Source organism: Alternaria incomplexa (genome assembly GCF_024043165.1).
Source record: "Alternaria incomplexa strain BMP 0042 chromosome Unknown scaffold_1, whole genome shotgun sequence".
Classification (NCBI taxonomy): Eukaryota; Fungi; Ascomycota; class Dothideomycetes; order Pleosporales; family Pleosporaceae; genus Alternaria; species Alternaria incomplexa.
In genome coordinates, this window is record NW_026249850.1 from 1488146 (window position 1) to 1501417 (window position 13272).

Consider the following 13272-nt stretch of genomic DNA (forward strand, 5'->3'; position numbering starts at 1 on the left):
ACAAGAATGGTGAGATGAAGGATGAGCACATGTTCGGTATGAGAAAGGCAGACTGGGAAAGGAGATTGCGTGATGGTGTCAGCAAGTAGTGGAGTGAGGCTGGTTGCACCTGAGGTGGATCAGAGGTCTCTCAGATTTGGTAGTCTTTGGAAAGGTCTAGTTTTTGATTGAAAAGCTAAAGTGCGCTTGAGGTAACTCAAGGACCTGGTCGGGCTATGTATGCTTGAAGTTGCATAAGCAGTATTTCAACCGGCACATTGTGTCTTGCTCTCTTCATCACGACACATTTCTCACCAGCGTACTTGCTGCCTTTTATCAGTTCTTGCGCCTTGTCCTCTCCAAGTAGATCCGCCAAACTGTAGACCGCAACCTTTCTGCCTCGCCAAGTGGTGGTATGAAACTCGAGCTCCGGAAACATCAGGCGAGGTTGTAGACATGCGATGACAGGACCAGTATACCAGTGTGGCGAAGAGTGAGTGACTTCTGGGGTAGCATGTGGATCCAGCTTCGCCTCAAAGCTCTTAGTAAAGTAGGCTGACCACTTTTCTAGCTCAGCCATGTTCAGATCTGCCAGCTTTTGCATATCATCCCCACGATTATGAAGCGATCGGAATATGAGGACAGAAGAAACGTCTTCGACGCTCTCAAGGTCTTCAGTCCGGGGACTCGCGACTGGGATCAATCGACCTCTGAAACCAAAGTTCCAGCTGAGCTTACTCCCTACTGTCTTGCGCATTATGTCCAATATGAAGTCTGGCATGTCCTCCCTCCACACCATCTTCTTCAAGCCCAGCCCGCCAAACTTTTCGGCCATGCGTGAGTTTAGAGCCTTTTCCCAGGCTTTCTTCTTGCCCAGTTGTACGGTAACCCGACGAGTCCCAAGAAAACGGTGTGGGGGTCCGAGGTGCTTCTTGTCCGTCGTGAGAGAGACAGGCAGGAGCCACGGGTCTTTAGTCGTTGGATGCGGGCGTGCATGGAGAGAGGTCAGTAAAGCGCTGGGAAGGGAGATCATTGTTGCGCGACATTGGCGGACTGGCGATGCCAACGCATGGGCTGAAAAATTAGTTTTGCATTGCCATCAAGGGACAGCATTGTGCATACCGAATGGATTTTCCCATAGTTTCTTCTGGAAAGGTGTCAATGCAGCAAAGTTCGGTCGCTCTTTCGTCTGTTCATAGCGAGACCTTTCTTCTAAGGCTACCGGGTCGAGCAATGGCGAAAGTGGAAGTTCTTTGGCTGTCTCGTCTTTGCGGAGGCGGAACGTTTGGTGGGCATCTTCGCGCGTAGGACCAAGGTCACTGCCTTTCAAGAGATGACCGGGAATATGAGCGGAGGATTGGCGGCATTGAGCCCACGCCTGGAGTCTAGTGGGGCTCAAGCATGACGTCGGGCGACAGATCCATCTGCCTGGCATCAGGCGGGACAGGGAGCGACTGCGTGGTTCGTGCGGGTTGAGGGTGTTGCGCAGGAAGAGCCAAACGATCGCATCGGACCCCCGGCTTGGCGCGCCGGAGCTGGGTTCACGCGGGGAGGCAGGAGCTACCCCGACATCACCATCATGGCTTCTCTATTACGGCGGGCTACAAGGCCATCAACACTACAAAGCTTCGCCAGATATGGCACGCGGTCGTTATCAAGCCAATTCGGCTTCCAGCCGCAATGGAGTCCACAGCAGCAGGACCAACAGACACCGCGCGCCATCTCACTGCCGATACCCTACGTGACGGAGACTACTGTGAGTTCAGCAGCGTTACTATTCAAGAGCTAGCTGACTTTATAGGGTGGAGGCTGGAAAACTTCCGACATCTTCTCGCGTCTCCTACAAGAGCGCATCATCTGCCTGAACGGCGAGGTTGACGACTACATGTCCGCCAACGCTGTCGCCCAGCTCCTCTTCCTCGAAGCCGACAACCCCGAGAAACCCATATCCATGTACATCAACTCGCCTGGTGGCAGCGTGAGCGCCGGTCTTGCCATCTACGATACCATGAACTACATCCGCTGCCCGGTCAGCACAATATGCATGGGCATCGCAGCCTCCATGGGATCACTGCTGCTTGCAGGCGGAGCCGAGGGCCAGCGATACATATTACCACATGCGCGAGTCATGATACACCAGCCGAGCGGCGGATACCGTGGCAAGGCAAGCGATATCGCGGACCATGCCAAAGAGATTCTCAGGATACGGGACAAGCTGAACAAGATATACCAGTCGCACGTTACGAAGAAGAGGACATTGGAGGAGATTGAGAAGTACATGGAGCGCGACTACTTTATGGACGCTCAAGAGGCGGTGGACTTTGGTATCGTCGACAAAATACTGGAGAAGAGAGAGGCGCCGGCTAAGGAAGAGGAGAAGAAATAGGACCACCAAGTACCGAATAGTACAAGTAAGACCATGACCAGTTATCATCGGAGTGTGTCTGCTATCAATACTGCGCCTGTGTAGTAGCTTGATGCCATCTTTGGGGCCAAGGTTTGTGTGTCTTCTGCATATCACTTTTGCTTATTATAGATGACCAGAAATGGAATAGCTCTATCACACAATCGTCAAACACGTTTGCAGATGCTGCACTCGAAGTTTTATTACAATGGCATGTACATGCGCTGCAGTGGCTTCAAGTGGTTCAGATTGCTACGCCTCACCCCTGCCTAACCGCTACCAGGCACATTTCGGTCACGTTTCCAGGCTTTCCACACAACTCTGTTTTGTTTCTGCAACGAAGTCTTGTTTTCCAAATAAGCATTCGTGGTGTTGATACGCGCGCGCATTGTCGATACGTAACTGAGACGATCCTGATCCTGGCGAAGCGCTGTTCGTTTCCTATGATCCTTCAACAACAGCTTTTATAATGCTCGAGAAGATGCGATGCCAAAGTAAAGCAGACAGAAGCACACAGCAGCTTTTGTTCGGTCATCATGTCAGCATTCAGGTTTGAATTTAGTGAACCACCGACCCGATCCTCGTCACCGGCATCATCAGTGAGCACGCAGCTTGGTGACGCAGATGCCAAACCGATGGATATACGCGCTTGCGATAGTCAAATTCTAGCGTAAGTATGCAAGTCTTGAGATGACTCGCGTTGCTGACATACCACAGCTTTGACAGTCTGATACTGAAAGTTTGTGTGGGGACAGGCCAGGACGCAGCAACCTTTTTCGTCCATGAAACGCTATTCACCTCCAGATCCGAACTCTTCAAATGCGCCACTAGTCAGGAGTTTCGAGGAACTGAAGCGCATGTGGTGGCACTACCGGACGATGACCCGGATACCTTTCGCCTATACCTCAACCTGGTTTACACACATCAGCTAGTCACAAGAGGTACTGGCCAGTGGCTGAAGCTATGTCGACTATACGTCCTAGCGGAGAAACTACAAGACATTACATGCAAGAACCAAATCATCGACGGAATGTACGCATTCTTCAGTGAGATCGCCTGCCAACCCACCCTGAGCGTCAACATCTCGCGTATTCTTCCGGCTGCAGCAACGACAGAGCTATACGAAGGCACATCCAATCAAAGCCAGGCCCGGGAGCTTGTTCTCGACTTTTACGCAGACTCTGGTAACGCATCCTGGCTTCTCAGCGAGCAAGCGAAGTTACCGGCTGAGTTCATTTGCGATGTTGCTGTCCGCTTGTTGCAAAGACGTGGCTATGTCTTCTCTGGCTTCCGGATTCGTCGTCCATCTTACGGCTATCATGAAATCAACACATCCTCCCCAGGGATGGCCTGTGCTGTAACCAGGCAAGCGAAGGAAGTCTCGGCAGATGAGCAGAATGATACGGGCAGAGCTGTTACAGGAGACAAGAAGAAACCTTGTGAGAACACCCCAGAGCTCAATGGCGATGCGAAGGAACTGGAACTCGAGCTCTCTGACGTTGTAGTTGCGGAAGTGGCTGAACCGGCAACCGGCCATACACTCCCGCCACTCAAAGGAGTTGTGACAGAAGTGAGATGGGAGCTTGAAAGATGGTAGCGGAGATTCTGGGGCTTCAGGTTTCCATATTATCAGCGTTGATTTGTTTTTAGGGGGCAACAACGGGAATGGTAACTTCCCCAGAAACGAGTGTTGCTACGTCGGCTTGTACAGCCCCCGCAGCAGGGGTGGCTAGAACGTATCATCGCATTCTACAGAAATATTCAAGTAGAAGTATACATTGTGTTGCGTACTACCTACTTGCTCAGATATAATGGTGTGTATGCAGCAAACCTCGTAAATGCGACGGGGTATTTGTCCACCCCTTGCGACCGTCGTTGCTCAGTCACCAAGTAGGCGTTACGACTAATAGGAATAATGTTACGCATATATGTTACATTATATTTGAAAATGCTGTCGCTAATTCTAATGACTTTTATCAACGACATGGTGGGGTAGAGATGTTCATATCACACGCCTGTAAGGTAGCCTTATTCCTGTTCAAGCGCTTTGAACACACTCAGCCAAGCCACTCCAGCTGTCGGCGACCCAAGGCGCAAGTACGACTGCCCTCTGAGCATCTCCCACGTCGCCGGTACCACCCATCGCGCCTGACAACCCAACAGCACCAAGCGTACCATTCGGCGGTGCGTTGCGCATCGCAGTTTCCTTTGCAAGCGTGCTGGCGAACGCATCACCTTCAGCAGCGTCGGCGAGCTCTGTCCAACCAGTGTGTTTCCAGGGGGCAAGCATGACACTGCGACGAGCCTCATCCAACTCTTGCTCCTCACCACCTAGACTGACTGAGATGGCTTCGATAACCTTCTCCACGCGTGCCAACTGTTCGTCGCCGAGCTCCTTGTTCGTGCGCAGTCGGTCCAGATCGTCTTTGATGGCTTCCATGGTTTCCAAGTCATCGTCGAGTACTGTCATGGCGCCAATGAGGGTCAGCAAGCCAACATGGCCTTCGTGCTTCTCAATGGCGGTAAAGAGCTGGTCGCGAGCCACTTGCTTCTCGTTCTCTCCGCCCTTGGCCCAAAGTACTTCTGCGAGAATGCAGATGATGTCTGGGTTGGCCCCAGTTGCCTCGAGCGATGTTCGGAAATACGGTATCGCGGCGTCGAAGGAGCCACTAAAGTAGTGTGCTAGACCAGCTGTGAGACGAGCTGATAGCTTGGTCTTCGAGATTTGGTCACCGGATAATGCTGACTGTTTGGCATCGCTGTCCAATTCAGACAGCAGATCAAGTGCGGTCTCAGCTTCTTCCGCGGCCGAATGGTAGGATTCGGTAGCGAGGAGGTTGCGGGACAGATCCGTCTTGGCTTGTGCAACACGAGCTAGGGACGCCAGCGACTCTGACTTCTCATATTCTTGCTCTACTGTCTCGTTCACAGCTTGCATAGCTGCTACAGCAGCGTCATAGTTACCAATACGCTCCAAGAACAAGGCTGCTAGGTGCTTATGTGGGATGTCGTAAGGTACTTGTATGTTGAGCTGTTGGAGCGCGAACAGAGGTTGTATGAGGTTCGTGATGTTGCTGGATGACGAAGGCGAAGACACAAGGAAGTCGAAAGCCGAGACGGCGTACTGACGTTTAGTCAAAAGCAGTGACGACTCTGAAAGCTCGAATGCGTGAGTGAAGTGAGAGAGCGCCTCGTTGGAATCCCCGGTGAGCAATGCGACGATGCCTTCGCCGACCCATGCTAATGAGTAGTCGGGGTCTTGCGATTGCGCCCTTGAGAAGGCGGTGTGCGCAAGTTCGTGATCATTTTGTAACAAGTAAAGCGCTCCTAGGTTCGTCCAGGTGTGCACACTTCGTTCGTTGAGATGTAGGGAGCGAACAAAGGCGTGCTGAGCGACCTTGGGGCTCAGTGTAGTCGTAATAACACCAAGCGAGTTCCAGAACTCCGAGTTACCGGCTTCTAGTTCGATAGCACGCTTGAAACATTTCATGGCTGCTCGAAGGTATGTTGTGAGTTTCGACCCCTCAATGCCTTCCTGCTCTAAGCAGACATGTGCTCTGTACTCTGTCCAGCCTAGGTTGTACCACGCTACAGCCTGTGCGTGTATGTCATGTGCACAACTGGAAACTGCTCGTTTTTGTGCAAGTATTGAGGCTTTGAGCACCTTGGTGAGAGTATCGTCTTTATCTGCGGAAAGTGCAGCCAGCGTATGCTGTCCGAGCCCATCGATATCCTTGTGTTCATCAAAATCGATGTTCATATCCGACTTGCTACGCAGCACCTTCTCGATCAGCTCCACTGGAAACTGCTTGAGTTTATCTTGGACCCAGGTGAACAAACTGCAGGCATCGCCAACAGCTTTCCAGAGGTTGAAAGCATCCGGCTTGTACTCAGTGATCGACATCGCAACTTCGATACCGCGGGTCGCGCTATCGGCAGCCTCGCCGAAGAAACCGGTTTCAATGCAATGCCAGCCCTTCTCTACGAGAGTCTGCAGAAGTGCTATCGAGACACCAAACTCTTTCGGTCGAGACGCTAGTACAGCTTCGTAACCTGCAAGAGCTTCGTTGAACTCACTCAACTCGCGGTTGACGTTGGCGAGCATGTACTTGGTGAACCACCCCTCTTGGTCAGACCTCTTCAAAATAACGCCATCTGTCGGGTTTTCTGCATAGTTGAACGCGCGTGATGCTGAGTTATATCGACCAGAGTTGTGGTAGCTCTCTCCGAGACCGACGTAGGAGTAGTAGTCGTCTGGACTGATGCGTAGTGCAGATAAGAAGGACACAATACTCTTCTGATACTCTTGCTTGTTCATCTGGACGACACCGAGTGCAGAGAACGGCCAGCTGACGCCTTTTCGTTTCGATCCTGGTGTCTGACGGGCTTTTCCGGAGTCTACCACTCGCTGGGACACGACCTCGACAATGTCCCACTCGCCTTGATTGGCGAAAAGGCGAGCAAGGCGCTCAGCTGCGACGACCTCAGAGGGCGATAGCTCGAAGGCTTTTTGGAAGCACTGCCGTGCTCGTCTGCGGTCCTTATTGTAATCTTCGTAGAAGATGCCAAGCAGAGTGTATGCTGGCGCATAGTTCGGGTTTGCTTTGATCGCTGCGAGCAGCTTCGCATACGTTCCTTGGCGGTCCTTCCTCGCTTGCTTGGACGGATCGAGCTCCCATATACATACACCTATTCTATAAAGTGTCTGTGCGTGGAGCTCGCGGCCACGTTGCTTAGAGGCATCGAGCTGCGGGTAGTCGAGGTACTCCTGGAGCCTTTCCAAACCAGTCTTGTAGTCGCCGGCAAGTGCTTGACACCAAGCTGATTCTGCACCTATGCGACCATTTGAGGGATCTTGCTTTAGCGCCTTCTCAAGGAATTGGAAGGCTTGCTCATATTCCTCTTCTTCTTCTAGGACCAACCCGATGCCGATGAGAGCAGAGGTAAACTGTGGCTTGCGTTTCAAGATGGATTCGAAGATACCCTTGGCTTCCAGATGATTTCTTGGGGCCTGGTAATAAACTAAAGCAGTAGCAAGCGTACTACTCAAAGCGTCGCGAGTTCTCTGAAGTGATAAGTCGGTCTTCTTAGCCTCCGCAGCAGCATATTTCAAGCCTTTCCTTGTGCTCTCGACCGCGCTTTCGTACTCCTCCAAGGACAGGTAGTAGTCTCCGAGCAAGCAATGTGCAAGTGGCGATCTTCCCGCCTCGGTAATTCCTTCAGTCATCAACACCAGACAGTCCTCCTGTGAGACTGGAACATCTTGAGTAAGAGCTACCCCACCCTCGCTCAGGTCAGGTCCTTCTCTTGAGTCGCCTTCTTCTACAAGCGGGTATCTTGATATACCGCTGCTTAACCAGCCTGTGATGACTTTTGATAGTCCCTCGTTGGGGAACAGCTCGACGAATTGCCGCAATGTCGATATGTCGAGATCCAGCAGGTCGTGCGCACTGTCCGCGTGTGACGCCATGACAGCAATCCGAATTTTTGAACCCAGCCGATGCAATGCAAAACGCCGACAGATGCTGTAACGAGAGGAATCCGAAGTACCAGAGTTACTCGAACGGGTTTATTGTGAAGAGTAGCGGCAAGGAGATTGCAGAGTGGTTGACGTTGATGTTCGTGTTTTGGTAAGGCTGAAGCCCAGGATCGACGCTAGCATGCCGTGCGTCATTGCCTGCTCTTTCGACGCTGCGAGCCCCACACCAAAGCTCCAATTCACTCCTCATGGCACCTTCATAACACAAATAGCGCCGTACGGACGGCTACTCTCCAAACTATCGCTACCCAAATCAACGACATGTCTACGAAAACGGCGCTGAAGGCTGCGAAGGCGGCCATTGGCGCAAAGGATTGGGAGGAAGCGAAGAACCAAGCGACAGCAGTGCTGGAGAAGGAGCCCCAAAACTACTTCGCCTATCTGTTCCTCGGACGCGCCAACGACGGTCTGAGCAGATTCGACGAAGCGGCGAAAGCCTACTATGACGCGACCAAGCTCAAGCCTGAAGATCCACAGGCATGGCTCGGGCTAAGGGGCATGTACGAAGGTCTCAAGGGCGCCAAGGTTGATGAGAACATTGATGTCGGACTGGAACTAGCGCAGATATACATGAATTTGTATGTTTTGTCTATACAGGTGGAGAGGCAACAATGCTAACAAGAACAGGGACGACGCGCACAAGTCCCAATCTGCCATCGATAAGCTCGTAGATCACGCCCGTGCTCATGGCACCAAGACTCAATATGCACGCGCACTCAGTACCCAGCTGCCGTCCTTTCCCGTATACTCTTACCTCGAAGGTCGTCTGCCAGACCCGTCAAAAACGTACACGCGCATCGCCGAGATCCACGAGACACAGGAGGCTTCCACAATCAAGCGGCTCATAGAAGAGAGACGACTTCGCATCGGCGCGACACTGGAGGGTACCACAGCCTCTGTTAAGAACGAGATATACGCTACTAGCCCGCTAGAAGGGATATACGAGGAGATCATCAACTGGACGGGCGATGACGAGCTGAGACGGGAATACGAGGAGAAGCTGCTTGCTAGAGCGTACGATACCTTGATGGTGCTGCCATCAGGAGAAAAGGCGGAGAAGAGGGAGAAAGTCATGAAGCTGGCCCATGACATGGTTGTGATCAAGCACCCGAACCTCCTGGCTTGGACAATCGAGTTGGAGTGGCGGAGCGGTATGGAGGTCGAGGCATACTAGACGATTTCACGAGATTCTGCATAGCAAGGCGTTTGGCTGTTCGATGACCGTTTTGGGGGGAATTTGGCACATGAATGGGACCGAGTTCGGACCCCCTTCTGAAATATACGAACATTTGCATTATGATAATCTTTGCGCAAAAACGTTTCCAGACGCCAGACGCCACCCATGCTACCCTTGCTCTCTACGCGTTCGCCGCGCCTACGACCCTCTTTCTCTCCTCTACACTGTAAAGACTTTCGCCTTGTTTGAGCGCATGAATGAGCATCGGCACACTGCTCGCCTTGAAGTCTGGTGCTTCACGCACTTTGTCGAGATCGTCAGCGAACTCAGCCGCGATTTTGCGCAGATAGAGGGCGCCGAAATCGTCTTGCGCCTGTTGACTAGCCTTTGACGCTGCCTGTTTTGGTGGCGGAGAAGCTGGTACATCCGTCATAGCGACATCTTCATCTGGCTGAGCCTCTGGAGCACTGCCTGTCTTGGACTTCTTCTTCTTCTCTTTCTTAGCGGGTGCTGGTGCTGGCGCTGGCGAAACATCCTTTTTCGAGTCAGATCAGATCAGACCTGTTCAACGCGACACTCATACCTTTGTTTCTTCTTCTACCGCGGCCACCTTTTGACTCTTTACACTTGAGACATCGCTGTCACTTTCGCTCGATGATGAGACTGTCCAGTTGTTAGCGTAGCCCTCGCGAACTGTTGAACATCGCTGCTTGTACCCTCCGTTCTCGTCTTTCTCTTCTTCGACCGCTTCTTCTTTTCGATACCGCTTGCTCCCCTTTGCGCCGCCATTTCGTCGTGTTTGGTGGATTGGGAAAAAGTTCGAGATGTGAATGTTGGTTATCGATAAGGCACGTGCGCCGCTAAATCAAGGGTCTGCACTTTTACTAGTCTTCATCTCTCTCGGCTCATAGCTTCACGACTGGAACTAGAATATTGTCGGAAAGGGATGCCTGTCCATCATATGTTCGAAGTTACGGGTGTGACGATATGTCTGCTACGCTTGCCATGCCGCGAGATGCAAGTACCTCTATCTGAACTAACTCGGAAACCCTAGGTATCCTCCAGCCTCTTTTACAAGATGCTCTCTATCGTAGCAAGCTCTTCCATGGCACTCTTTACGCTCGTCTTGATCGCGTCGCTAACTGGCAAGTATGGACGCCTGGGGTTGAGCTTTCCCTCTGCGCCCCCAATACCAGCAGCTTTCGCACTGTATTGACTAACAGCGTGCTTTGTTGGAGCGATTCCAGCCTTGATCGGGCTCTCTGCGAGCGCCGCCTTCCGGTGAAGCTCCAGGGCTTCTTGAGTCTTCCCAGTAGTGTACCACTCGTAGACCTTTGAGCAGACCTTCGGGAAAACGTTGCTGAATGCCGACACGCACCCTGCACTTCCGACCGCAAGGCCAGCAACCAACCAATCCGCTTGGCCCGCATACGTAGAGAAGGTATCGCTTGGCAGCTCAGCACATAGCCTGGTTATCTTCGCGACGCTGCCACACGTCAACTTTACGCCGACAATCTTGCCAGGGTTCCGTTTTGCGAGCGCGGCGATCGTGACAGAATCAAGGTCCACCCCATTGCAGATACCCGGGAAGTTGTAGATGACGATAGGCAACTCGGATTTCTGCGCAACCTCATCGTAGAAAGCCATGACAACTTCTTTAGAAGCTGCTGGCCCATAGTACGCCGCTGGTAGCAAGAGTCCATAATTGGCTCCAGCCTCAATTGCGTCGCTAATGTTCTCCATGACTTGAGGTACAGAGAAGCCTGAGATGCCGGCCATCAGAGGGTAGTCGGGGCCGACGGCCTCACGAGCACATTTCATCAACGCTCTCTTCTCATCGCGAGTGAGGAGAAATGCCTCAGCGTTAGAGCCAAGAATGACTAAACCAGTAAGACCCGATTTGGAGAGGTATTGGAAATACTGTTTCTGTGCGGCGAGATCCAAGGTTGCCGTGTCGCTTTCGGAAGTGTAGAAGGTTACTGCGGGGCACCATACGCCCGGAGCTGGAGGAGGAGCCATAGCGACTGTAGCTGTTGATAATAGCCTCCGGGGAGGGTATGCTTTCTGGGTCGACCTTGGTGATCAAAGCGGGGAGGCGGGGTGCAGGTGGGGTAGTAAATCCGACAATGGAAACCTGCGAGCGTTTCTGTAATCAATACTTATTTCAATGTTCAGCAGCACATAGGTAGTAATATATGAGATCTGAGTTGAGAGGATACGAGGTGGCCATGCACCATCGGAGTCATGCCATGGGCCTTCAATAGCCGCTGCGCGGAACGTTCCGACTATCCCGATACTCGCATTTGTTGAGCCTCATCTTCTGCCATCTCCACTCTTCCAATAACGGCCTTCCAGATAGCGACCTTTGTCGTGAAGTCCACCGAATACATTTGGAGATGTATCACTATAAGAACGCCTTGGGAGTGGCCGGTCCACCCCTCACCTCCCCTTCCTAGGTTGGCCCCACTGCTTTCAGTGGTAGACTGGACCGCTGCTGCCAATCGGAGACCTATGAAACAACAGCATGTTTCTCGGCTCGATCACCGTCATGAATACAGCCATTTTCGACAACGATGAGAAGAAATTTCTGTCGGCATATTCGACTATCCAGGGCAGCATTAGGAACGATCTTCTTGCTCTACTTGACTCAACCCTAGCATAGACAGATCCTAGTGTCCAGGCTGATTGCATGTGTCTATTCCAATGAGAGAACCTCTTCTCAAGCGGGCAAGATGTCGTCTCCGAAAAGTCATTAATGTCCCCCGCCCCCGCGAAACCCATATCAGCAAAAAAGGACTCACGCGACACGATCAACAAGCTCCTGACTTGGCGAATGCAACGACAGTCACGATTACCAAACCTAAAAACAGGCTCCAGAAAATACTCATGACTGTATCGAAGAAGTACAGAGGACGATTACACGACGAACTCGCACAGCGGCTTCATGAGGATGTTCGCAACGCCCGAAGCATCGACATATCACGCACTATGGATGTTCCTACCCCTGTTCTCGTACCTACACAAAGGCAGAGTTTATCATTCTTATTGATGCCTGCAGAGATTCGAAACGAAGTCTATCAGTATCTCCTGCCGGATGTTACCAGCCTGCGAGACGTTACCGGTCTTCTTAGCGCTTGCAAGCAGACCCGTCAAGAGCTTTCCAGCATGATCGTTGCCGAGAGCCAATTAGTCATGAACGGCGCAGTACAGAAGAGCATCGATATGGTTCAGGTCGCTTTTTCCACCAATGAGACAGATACGGTTATCGGCACGCCCCAGATTCAGACGCATTCCCACCTTCACAATGTGAAAGTCCGTCTCGGAATGCGCGATACACGCTCGCTACCTGCCGACGCAAATGCACCACGCATATACTTCGACGACGTCTTCGCCTCGTTCCGCGAATTACTGAGCCTACATCTACCCTACGTTACCGTCAATGTCCCTGCCACGATCGCCAAAGACGCCAGCATAGCCGATCCTGAACTTCGACATCGCCTGCTAGACGCATGCATCTTTACCTTCAGGGGATTGGAAGAGACTCCAGGGGTCACAATGAACGTGCAGCACGTTATATTCAAGATTCAGACTCACAAGTGGGATACCGCGGCTCTCATACATGAACCTGTTGTAGTGTTTGTAAGACGTATCAACGAACAGAAAGAGATCAAGTTTGATCTGCTTTGGAAGGACCCAAGGACGGAGAGCCAGCAAGACTCCACAGACATGGCAATGATGGCACAGTTGAAGGATATCGTGAGGAAGAGTCGAGAAGCTACTTTAAGTGATCATTAGTCACCGGTACAGAGCTGCATACTCCTGGCAAGCAACGTTGGAGATGCGAACCTGTGGCTGATAACTCCTAATCGCTAGGATCTTTCTGAGTACTTAGTTCAAGGGAAGCGACGCATATTCCGTAATAATTACAAACAAATTGTTGTACCTTGGGTCGCCTAATGATATCCCCATAACAAGTACGAAACTGGTCTGGGCTCCTTCGACATGTGGATTAAAGAGTTTTTCTCGTTGCCATCTGACCAAGTCTAAACGTATGGGTTCCAAGGCTGTCCCTTCGCATGAGTATAATTTTATTCTTTGCCGCCAAAACCCCATCACCTACGACTGCCCCTCCTGCCCGCTTAAACTCTGAAACTAGGGAATATATCGACATGA

General features: G+C 51.8%; 8 protein-coding genes across 8 annotated transcripts; 4 read left to right on the top strand and 4 right to left on the bottom strand.

Moving 5' to 3' along the window:
• Positions 1-196: 196 nt before the first annotated feature.
• Positions 197-1050, bottom strand: J4E90_000535 (uncharacterized protein; the record flags this gene model as incomplete). The annotated part of the gene is made up of 2 exons (XM_051430131.1): positions 197-948; positions 1047-1050. 2 exons carry the CDS (start codon positions 1048-1050, stop codon positions 197-199), a joined length of 756 nt encoding a protein of 251 aa, XP_051295618.1.
• Positions 1051-1558: 508 nt separating this feature from the next.
• Positions 1559-2365, top strand: J4E90_000536 (uncharacterized protein; the record flags this gene model as incomplete). Its single annotated transcript, XM_051430132.1, has 2 exons — positions 1559-1735; positions 1781-2365. The coding sequence occupies 2 exons, from the start codon at positions 1559-1561 to the stop codon at positions 2363-2365; spliced, it is 762 nt and encodes a 253-aa protein (XP_051295619.1).
• Positions 2366-2869: 504 nt separating this feature from the next.
• On the top strand, positions 2870-3980 carry J4E90_000537 (uncharacterized protein; the record flags this gene model as incomplete). Its single annotated transcript, XM_051430133.1, has 2 exons — positions 2870-2877; positions 3188-3980. The coding sequence occupies 2 exons, from the start codon at positions 2870-2872 to the stop codon at positions 3978-3980; spliced, it is 801 nt and encodes a 266-aa protein (XP_051295620.1).
• Positions 3981-4421: 441 nt separating this feature from the next.
• J4E90_000538 (uncharacterized protein) lies at positions 4422-7853 on the bottom strand (the record flags this gene model as incomplete). The annotated part of the gene is made up of 1 exon (XM_051430134.1): positions 4422-7853. The coding sequence occupies one exon, from the start codon at positions 7851-7853 to the stop codon at positions 4422-4424; it is 3432 nt and encodes a 1143-aa protein (XP_051295621.1).
• A 330-nt stretch (positions 7854-8183) lies between these two features.
• On the top strand, positions 8184-9096 carry J4E90_000539 (uncharacterized protein; the record flags this gene model as incomplete). The annotated part of the gene is made up of 2 exons (XM_051430135.1): positions 8184-8500; positions 8550-9096. 2 exons carry the CDS (start codon positions 8184-8186, stop codon positions 9094-9096), a joined length of 864 nt encoding a protein of 287 aa, XP_051295622.1.
• A 184-nt stretch (positions 9097-9280) lies between these two features.
• Positions 9281-9888, bottom strand: J4E90_000540 (uncharacterized protein; the record flags this gene model as incomplete). Its single annotated transcript, XM_051430136.1, has 3 exons — positions 9281-9634; positions 9683-9762; positions 9816-9888. 3 exons carry the CDS (start codon positions 9886-9888, stop codon positions 9281-9283), a joined length of 507 nt encoding a protein of 168 aa, XP_051295623.1.
• Positions 9889-10170: 282 nt separating this feature from the next.
• On the bottom strand, positions 10171-11118 carry J4E90_000541 (uncharacterized protein; the record flags this gene model as incomplete). Its single annotated transcript, XM_051430137.1, has 1 exon — positions 10171-11118. The coding sequence occupies one exon, from the start codon at positions 11116-11118 to the stop codon at positions 10171-10173; it is 948 nt and encodes a 315-aa protein (XP_051295624.1).
• A 969-nt stretch (positions 11119-12087) lies between these two features.
• Positions 12088-12894, top strand: J4E90_000542 (uncharacterized protein; the record flags this gene model as incomplete). The annotated part of the gene is made up of 1 exon (XM_051430138.1): positions 12088-12894. One exon carries the CDS (start codon positions 12088-12090, stop codon positions 12892-12894), a length of 807 nt encoding a protein of 268 aa, XP_051295625.1.
• Positions 12895-13272: the final 378 nt, after the last annotated feature.